The following is a 9926-nucleotide window of genomic DNA, read 5'->3' on the forward strand; positions in this document are numbered from 1 at the left end:
TAACTGATAATCTGAAATAATCTCTCTTCAAATCTTTATTTACTGTGTTTATAAAACGCTAAATTCTGTCTTAGTTACTTCCAAAAAGTGCCACCGGAAGCTCCCCAACTCGAGCTGAAAGCAAACTACGGCTTGGTAGAACCTGTTCCTTTTGAATTTCCTCCTTTGGATGCACACTGGACCCCAGAGTCACTTGCTGCATTTGATCTGACTAAGAGGCCAAAGGATGAGAGTGTAAGAACATTTTACCTTTCTTCTCTCCCTCCTGTCAACTACATCCCATGCGTGGTGCATATTTGGCACTAGGTCCTTAGGTCTTCCCTGCTTAGTAGTAAGACCACCAGCCTTCTGGATGCAGGTTACCAGTTCAACTGTTTAAGATTAGGCAAGTTGAATCCTGTTTTCAGCCTTCCTAGGATGTTAAGCTGTAGCCAGTGACATTTCAGCAGGCACTGACATACTTGGGGTTAATGCTATAGAAAAGTCTATTAAAAAGAAGTGGGTGAGACTATTGATCCACCTGTCTTTTAGTAGTTTGACAGTACTGAAGAGCATCCTAGAACAGGAGTATACCATGTATACAATATATGCCACTTGTCTTTTGGCCAGTCCTCATTATTTTGTCCTTTTGAGAGTTCTCTTTATTTGAGGCCTCATCTAAGCTTTGTTACACCTGTGTGCAAGTTGGTGCGAAGTACTGCCAGTTCATGATGGGCACTCAGTTATTTGGTCCTAGGGCAGTGGCGTTGGATCCATGTCATTCTTTCTTAGCTGGACAACTCTGGTTGGCCCAGAGCTGAAAAATGACATTGTTTTCTTTTAGCCGTGTAATCTTCCTGTTTGATATTTCCTTGGATAGATTTTGAGGATTAGTTTGCTTGAATGCCACTGGTACTTTAATGCAGTGTAATTTCAGTTCTTGAGTAGGTGCAATAAGCTAGTTGGATTTAAACACTGTACATTTCAAGCTGCTGTGATGAGAAAACTTGGCAATTTTCTTTCTCTCTCCTTCATTTTTTAAAAACAGCCCTGAGGGTGCAGAAAAGAAGAACTTGGTGGCTTATAGTTTGCACAGCTTCAACATATATATGTTGTGTGGAACTTAGGAGTTTGAATTCACGACTTACATTTATTTTTTCCAAACTTTCTTCTTGTCTACAGGCTAAGCCAAAACCAGAGGAAGAAGTAAAACCTCTGAAAGAACCAGATATAAAGCCTCAAAAAGACAGTGGATGTCAGATCTCTTAAATGCCATAAGTACTTGGAATTCCTGCCACAAGCTTCTATTTGGTGACTTCTGGGGCTTTTGTTTAAGATCCCATATTTTGTGTTGTCTCTTTTTTTTAATCCTAAAGATTAATTTACTGAATTTATATTTAATAGCCATCTGTCTTGATTGACAGTGTGACTGGATTGGTAGAAGAAAATTATTTATATCTGCTTTATTTTTGTTTTAGTTGGTACCTCAAAAAATGGACTCAGTTGTCGTCTTTGCTTCTACAGAGATTTTCATCTATAACCAATAGTACTAGGGTTTGGCTTCTATATGTAGAATAGCATAGAAGGAAAGAATTGTGGGGGGGTAAAAGTCAGGATGTGGTTCCTCTTCACAGTGATAATTCATATAGCATAAACTTTGATTCATATCTTTTGTTTGACAGGAAATAGTACTGATTTAGTCATGTTTGCCACAAAGGCTTAACATTCTGTGGTGTTGCTATTCTATTGTTACCGATGAATGAGAAAAATAATTTCTCGATTTTTGTGCTTTTATAAACATGGAAACTTCTGTAGTAAAATCACTGTCTCAGAACTTCTTTAGAAGTTCCCCATAACCAGAACAGTTACTACTGTCTAGTTGCATCAAATGCAGTATGATTTTTTCCAACCTAAATTGGGTTTCCGTATGCCTGAATTCTTAAGAAGGTGCTTCTTCAATGGTATGTTTTTTCTATCCTGTTCTTTCATTTTATGTGCTTTAGTGTCAGGTTGCTAGTTTGCTTATAGTATGTGAAAGCGAAGCAGCAAGCAAGTAGAAAAGCTCTTTAAAATGTATTATGGTATCACGTTTGTAGAATTTTTAGAGGTTAAAATATTTTGTAAAGTCGTGGCCTCTCAGAACCTCAGATGAATACATTTAGTTCATAAGCATAATTAAATAGACTGTAATTGCTCCATTTCTGTATGGGACATATTGGTATGATGCCATAGGGAGAGTAAGTAAGACAGCATAGACATTTTAGTAGTATGCAGAGAGCATTCTCTTTTTAGATCTCACTAACATCAGATGTAAACTGCAGCATCTCCCTCCCAGCTTTCTCAAGGCCTACTTGTAATCAGCCCCTGGATGCAGAACAGTTGCTGAAATCCAGCCCTCAGTAAGAATGAAGTGCTGCTGTCTGAAAGAGGGAAATGATTTGAAGGACTTCTCACTACTTTAATTTTCCCACTGTTGAAGGCATGTGCTCTCGGAGAAGTTAGTGTGTGTAGCTTTGGTCTTGTGGGCATTTGATAGTACTCGGGGGACCAGAATAACTACAGCAACAAAAATATTACTTCCATCTGCAAGTGATCAGATTATCTGGCACATAGTGTCAGCCCTGGTGAGCCAGGTGCTTGTGTCCTTCAGGCTCTTGATCATTGTAAGTCATCACACCTAGGATTGAAAGTTATGCTTTGAAAGCTCCAGATTACATAAAACACAGCATCTTATGTCCTCAGCATTACAGGTTACTGTAAAAGCATGTCCCCATGCTCTGCTGTCTGCACTGGCTTTCCTTTCAAAGGAGTCCTGTTGAATGGCTCTTTATTCATAATTCTCAGTGGGACTGGATCTAGCTACCTGAGAAGTCAGGACCTCCCATAATGGCTACATTCCCATGGAACAAAGAGAAGGCTATCCAGTAAGAGGATGATTGTGAAATGGAAAAGCGGAGTCTTCACAGGAGCTGGACCAAACTAGGCAACTGACTTCTGTGAAGGAAAAGAATGATCCTGGTAGAAGTAAGCATTATGCTGAAAGCAAACACAAAATCCAGTACTCGGTTTACCCTTCTCCTATCTGTTCTATATACTTTGAGCTGTTTCTCCCCCAGAGACTATAACGTAAGAACAAAAGAGTTTCTGTTTTTACATCTTATGAGAGGCTTAGCTGTGGTGTTACAGAGAATCTGGAGAAAGGTTTGTTTCCCAAAATGTGGACACCCCCTGCCAACCCCCACAAAGTATTGAAGAACGGGAGTCAAGATATATTCAACCCTTAGTCAAGAGTTGTTTTGCTGACAATAAATATTCAGTCCTGTGGAATTATAGGAGCCAATTTAGCTGGAAGCAGGGAGGGAATATTAGAAGCAGGACAAAAATGGATCACTGCCATAAATAAAGCTTAATATTTCTATAGTTGCCTGCCTTTCTTTTTAATGGACGAGTTGTAATTAGCTTCATGCTCAATCTTAAACTTTCAGTATGTACTCAGTGATTCTTTTCTGTTGTCACTTGGACTGTATTTGGTGTTTTTCTACAGGCAGAAATCTTTAATTTAGATTAAACAGATTTTCACCCCTTGTATATCTGCTGTAGAGTATATAGCACAGAGTTGCCTAAATGTATCTTGTACGCACACAGATGAATGTGTACTGCATTGGTATTTTTGACCATGAGTATACTGAAATGTATGTTTCTTCATTTATGTTTCATCAGCTACCCAAATATGTAGAGAGGGTCTTTGGTGCAAACTTTGATTTCCCAAACATTTTCATACAAAAGCTTATTCTGTAAACTTGCAGTTTACACTATGCTGGCACTGTTATCTCCGACTTTCTGAAATCAAGAGACTTGATTGAGATTTATATGCAATCTGAACATTAGGCGATGGTATTTTATGAGGTTAGTTGTAATATTGCGCTGCTCTCAACCCGTACTTGTTTTAGTAACCATAACAAGTTAAACATTGAACTTGTTTATTCCCTTAATCATCTGAACTTTTACTTTTCAAGACGCCATTGATTTATTTGCATTTTAAAGCTTTGTGGTAGGTTTTTCCTAGGAGAGAGAATTAAAACGTTTTAACCTGCAAAGTGTAAGAATAAGATGCTATTGGACAGACAACTGTTGATTTCTCACAGAGAGCAAGATTTTTATTAAGGTATTTAAATACAGACACTCCTTTTTTAGTTTTTATTTCAGTTTTTTGCATTAACTGTTCTCTGTATTCAAGCATTTAGAAAACCTGGTTGAGGGCTTCATCTATCCTGCAAATATATATAAAATAACAAAGGTTTCCTTTAGCACTTTTTTTTAAAAGTCAGGTTCATAAGATGACTTTTTAACAATAAAATCAACATTAGTAAGTATCTGCTCTCTTACAATGAGGGCCTTTTTTACGACATCTGTTCTGTGGCTGTTAATTTTGCACTCAAACAGTGCCCTCAAAAATGATGTAAATATTAGTTGTCTAACTGCTACTTGTGCTCGTACTTTATAATGGGGGCAAAATTATGTCACAGAGCAGACAGCTAGGTAGAGTACTTAGCTGAACATTGAGCCCTTTGTGCGTTTGTCCTTTTTTAAAAAGAAATATATACACTGGAAATCTTTAATGGCTTATTAAAAGCAAAACAATACCAAGCTTCTTATAGGAAAACTATTTTAAAGGCATTTAATACACTTATGAGGAGTGTCTCATTCATATTCTTTGTTTCTGGGTTTACATGAAATAGTTAACTTGCCATTATTTAGCATGTAACTCTAGAACTAAAGGACTAAATCTGGCCCTTGAATACAGATGCCTGGCTTCAATATGAGCTTTGTCAGTGCCTCTGAAGGCAGGATTTAGTAATTGATGCATCTGTATAAATACTTGGCTTATCTGCTGTGACACTACCACCTGGTCGTAGTCTAAGCAAGGAAGTAGATACCCATATCTGTATATTACTGTATAGCCAACTTTGCACTTTAGAAACTAATCTTGCATTTTCAGTACTATACAACATGCTTGTAAATAATCCTTTGCCTCTTGTTTTGTTGTACTAATGGCAGTAGTGTGATACCAATAAGATTTGATGGGAGCACTGTCAAAACTAAAAAGTATTTTTCAGTTTGTATGTATAAAATAAACTGTTTGAAGTGTATCAAGACTGGCATTGTTTCTTTACAGGCAGGTGTCATTAGTATCCTTTTGTGTACGTTTTCCAAATACCAAGCTGAAGGGAATTTTAAATTCCCCCCAAACCACACTTCCCAGAGCCAGCAGTGGAAGAACATAGAGAGAGAAAATATCTTAACTCTATTAGAACTAGGGTGTTAGTTAACTTGCAGTGTAAACCTAGGTGACACAGAAGAAGACATAGTTCCAGGTTTCCTTTTATTAATGGTTATATACTGCAAGTCCATGATTTTTCAGGTTGTGGGCATAGGGCCCCATTCTAAGTGTTGTGGAGAACTCTTGCCCAGGTCTTGATTAGGGCTGTGCAAAACAGTACCATTTCATTCCAACTCCTGTTTTGAAGGGACAGTGTTTTGTTTCAAAGCACTGTTCCATTTAGTTTCCCATAGGCTATAATGGGTAATCATGAAAATACCTATAACTTTGTTATTTCTTGCTTGATTCGGATGAAAATTGCAGGGATGGTAGCTTCCTCTGAGGACGTGAAGCCTGCCAAGTTTCAAGGAGATAGGTGCAGGGTTTTCTGTGAAACTGCATCTCAAACTGTTCAAAGCAAAACTAATATCACTTGCCGGCTGCACCAGCCTGCTGTCATCCCACACACAGATCCAGGGTCCGTGCCCCCCAGGAGGAGTCTAGCAAAGCCCCGCAGCCCTCCTGGGGGAGGCGGGCCCCCAGATCTGCGTGTGGGATGACAGCAGGCTGGTGCTGCCAACAGGTCAGCGCCAGCACTGGGTTCTTGGCGCTTGGCACAGCCTGTGCTGAGCAGACTCAGGTGCTGGTGCTGGCCCTAGCTCCGCAGCTAGTAAGCTTTAAGGGGGGGGAAGCCCTGCACTCACTGGCTCTGGCAGTGGTGATCGGGGCCTCTGAGGGCTCGTGGCAGAGACCCCCGCACAGCAGGGGGCAGCAGGGATTGCCCCCTTGCCTAGCACCTGCACAGCAGCTGCACCTAAACATTCCCTCAGCTCCCGGGTCGTTTTTTTTTTTCCCCCAGCTCTCTGATCATTCCCCCAGCTCTTTCCAGGGGGCGTGGGCCCCTAGATCTGCGTGCTGGGTTTCAACAGGCTGCCGCTGCAGGCTGCTGGAACCCCACATGCAGATCAGAGGCCTGTGCCCCCGGGAAGAGCTGGGGAATCGAACCAGGAGCTAGATGTCAATATCAAAGCGTTCCTCCCCCCACCCCCAGTATCTGTTTAGCTGCAAGCAAGCTGTGTTCGAAACTAGAAACATTTTGAGAGCTTCGAAACAAAACAAGGGCAGTTTCAAAGCCTCTCGTTTCATTTAGATTTTGCTGTTTTGAGCTCAAAACAAGGGCTCTAACTTAACACTTGAAGCAAGAGTTTAATATAGTGTTCATTTTTAAGAAAGGGAAGAAGTAGGATCTAGGACAGTGGTTCTCAAACTTTTTTTTTCGCGGACCACTTGAAAATTGTTGAGGGTCTCGATGGGCCACCTAATAAACTTATTTTTGTTCTACAAATCAAAGCACACATTTAATTTTAATATCAGTAGTCTTGCCTTTCTAATCCAATGGATGTGCCTGTTTTTTTTTAGCAAAGGTTTTGGAAGTTGGGTGTAATGTTTGTCAGCTTTAGCCTTAGGTCAGCTTTCTGCAGACCACCTGAATGGACCAGTGATGCTCCGCGGACCACAGTTTGAGAACCTCTGATCTAGGAAATTAAAGACCTATCAGCCTGACCTCAATACTTGGGACAATAAGCAGGTCTTTAAGGAATCTATCGTGAAGCACCTAAAAGAAAACAAGGTAACTGGGAACAGCTAACCTGCATTCACCAAGAGCATGTCATGCCTGACCAACCTAATTGCTTTCTATGATAAGGTGAAAGGCTCTATGGATAGGGAGGGGGAGAGTAGTGGATACAATATACCTTTAGTAAGGTTTTTCACGCCATCTCCCCTAACATTCCCACTGACAAGCTAAGGAAATACAGACTAGATAAGGTGGATATATAATTGGTTGGATCATTGTGCTCAATGACTAGTCATTGATGGCTCAATGTCTCATTGGGAACAAGTATAAGTGGGGTTCCTTAGGGGTCTTTCCTTATTTAATATCTTCATTAATTACTTGGATGATGGGCCCAGGTGCACACTTTGCAAAATTTTGGATGAAACTACGTTGGGTGGAGTTGATACTCTGGAGGGTAGGGCTAGGATCCAGAATGACCTGGATAGACTGGAAAAATGATCCACAGTCAAACAGATGAGATTCAACAAGTTGCAAAATTCTGCACCTGGGACAAAATAACTGCATACACAAATACAGACTGTGGAGTGCCTGGCTAGGTTGCAGTACTGCAGAGAAGAACGTAGGGGTTATGATGGACCATAAACTGAATCTGAGCCAAGGGTGTGCTCTTATTGCCAAAAAGGCCATGTGCTGGGTTGTATTAGCAGGAGTGTCGCCTATAAATCAAGGGAAGTGATTGCTCTTCTCTTCAGCACTAGTGAGGCCTCATCTGGACTCCTGTGTCTAGTTTTGGGCCCCACACCTCAAGAAGGATGTGGACAGGCTGGAAAGAGTCCAGCAGAGAGCAAAAAAATGATTAGGGGTCTGGGAGGTAAGATTTATGAGGAAAGGGTGAAAGAACTGGGGTTTAGTCTGGAGAAGAGAGGATTGAGGTGGGATTTGGTAACCATCTTGAAATACCTGAAGAGTGGTTATAGAGAAGATGGAGATGGATTTTTCTTTGTGATGGCAGGAGACAGGACTAGGAGCAATGTCCTCAACTTGCAGTAGAGGAAATTTAGGTTGGATATTGGGAGGAACTTTTGGACTGTGAGGATGGCCAAGTGTTGGAACAAACTACCTAGAAAAGTTATGTAATCTCCATCCCTGGAAGTTTTCAAGGGCAAATTGGGATAGATACTTAGCTGGGATGGTTTAGTGAAGGACAATCCTGCCTTGAGGAGGGGGCTGGACAAGATCACTTTGTGAGAGCCCTTCTAGCCCAACTTCCCTATGATTCTATCTGCAGCCTGATATTTTAAATGTTATTCATTAACAAGGGCTCCTCCTATGGGTTTGTAGGAGGTAGATCATGCCTGACTAATCTAGTCTCATTTTATGACCAGATTACAAAACACCTGGATTCAGGAGTAGGGGTAGACATCGTTTACGTAGACTTCAGGAAGGCCTTCGATACAGTATCCCACCCCATACTGGTGAACAAATTAAGAGGCTGTGACTTGGATGATTACACAGTCCAGTGGGTGGCAAATTGGCTAGAGGGTCGTACCCAGAGAGTGGTGGTGGACGGGTCGGTATCAGCCTGGAAGGACGTGGGCAGTGGGGTCCCACAGGGCTCGGTCCTTGGACCAGTACTCTTCAATGTCTTCATCAGTGACTTGGATGAGGGAGTGAAGTGTACTCTGTCCGAGTTTGTGGATGATACAAAACTGTGGGGAGAAGTGGACACACCAGAGGGCAGGAAACAACTACAGGCAGACCTGGACAGGTTGGACAAATGGGCAGAAAACAACAGAATGCCATTTAACAAGGAGAAATGCAAAGTGCTGCACCTAGGGAGGAAAAATGTCCAGCACACCTACTGCCTAGGAAATGACCTGCTCAGCAGCACGGAAGCGGAAAGGGATCTCGGAGTCCTAGTGGACTCCAAGATGAACATGAGTCATCAGTGTGACGAAGTCGTCAGCAAAGCTAACTGCACTTTATCGTGCATCAGCAGATGCATGACAAATAGAACCAAGGAGGTGATACTTCCCCTCTATTGGGCACTGGTCAGACTGCAGTTGGACTACTGCATCCAGTTTTGGGCGCCACACTTCAAGAGGGATGTGGATAACCTGGAGAGGGTCCAGAGAAGGGCCACTCGTATGTTTAAGGGCTTGCAGGCCAAGCCCTACGAGGAGAGACTAGGGCACCTTGACCTCTTCAGCCTCCGCAAGAGAAGGTTGAGAGGCAACCTTGTGGCTGCTTATAAGTTCATCACGGGGGCACAGAAGGGAACTGGTGAGGCTGTACTCACCAAGGCACCCCTTGGGGGTCACAAGAAATAATGGCCACAAGCTAGCAGAGAGCAGATTTAGACTGGACATTAGGAAGAACTTCTTCACAGAGCAGCCAAAATCTGGAATGGGCTCCCAAGGGAGGTGGTGCTCTCCCCTACCCTGGGGGTCTTCAAGAGGAGGTTAGATAGGCATCTATTGAGGTCCCTTCCGACCCTAACATCTATGAATCTATGAACAAATCCCATTTATCAAATAACAGATTGAACATTTAAAAATGCATACAATCCCTTAAACTGTTGCTTGTTCTATTTTTCCAATTAAATTAAATAATTAAACAGTTGGAGCTATCTGTTACAATGTCACCTTTCCTATGGTTAGTCTTGCTCAGTAATTATTTAGCCATTAGTTATATGCTGTTCTTTCTCTAAATTGCCAGGAGGTGGCAGCATTTGTATTCATTCATAGGTGTTTGGCTCCCTCACTTCTCTAGAAAGAGTAAATATTAGCCCTGTAACTTTGCAAAGCCTGAGATGGCTTGTTTGCAATAAATAGTAAAGAAAGCAGAGTATTGACGCATTACTTCAAGAAGTGCGAACTGCTTTAAAAATGGCCAGTTTTACAGGTATATCCCCAAAGAGTATTGCCTAATGTGACCTTACCCATTCCTTTTGCCACCCCACTTGCTCACAACTTACTTATCTTTTGCTGGACGCACAAATAAAAAGGTCCTGCCTACAAATTAAACACAGCCAACCCTTTCAGACAAGCA

At 41.7% G+C, this 9926-nt stretch overlaps 1 protein-coding gene across 4 annotated transcripts in view; it reads left to right on the top strand.

The window, feature by feature from the left end:
• The window catches only part of BROX (BRO1 domain and CAAX motif containing), a 25268-nt gene extending 20139 nt beyond the window's left edge, over nucleotides 1–5129 (top strand). For all 4 annotated transcript variants that reach the window (XM_006029182.3, XM_025210634.1, XM_006029184.3 and 1 more), the window contains exons 12-13: nucleotides 75–234; nucleotides 1162–5129. In XM_006029182.3, the coding sequence (XP_006029244.1) occupies nucleotides 75–234; nucleotides 1162–1248 (247 nt within the window). In that variant the 3' untranslated portion in view covers nucleotides 1249–5129. The remainder of the gene's footprint in view (nucleotides 1–74; nucleotides 235–1161) is intronic.
• Nucleotides 5130–9926: the final 4797 nt, after the last annotated feature.

Source organism: Alligator sinensis, unplaced genomic scaffold (assembly GCF_000455745.1).
Source record: "Alligator sinensis unplaced genomic scaffold, ASM45574v1 scaffold266_1, whole genome shotgun sequence".
Taxonomy (NCBI): domain Eukaryota; kingdom Metazoa; phylum Chordata; order Crocodylia; family Alligatoridae; genus Alligator; species Alligator sinensis.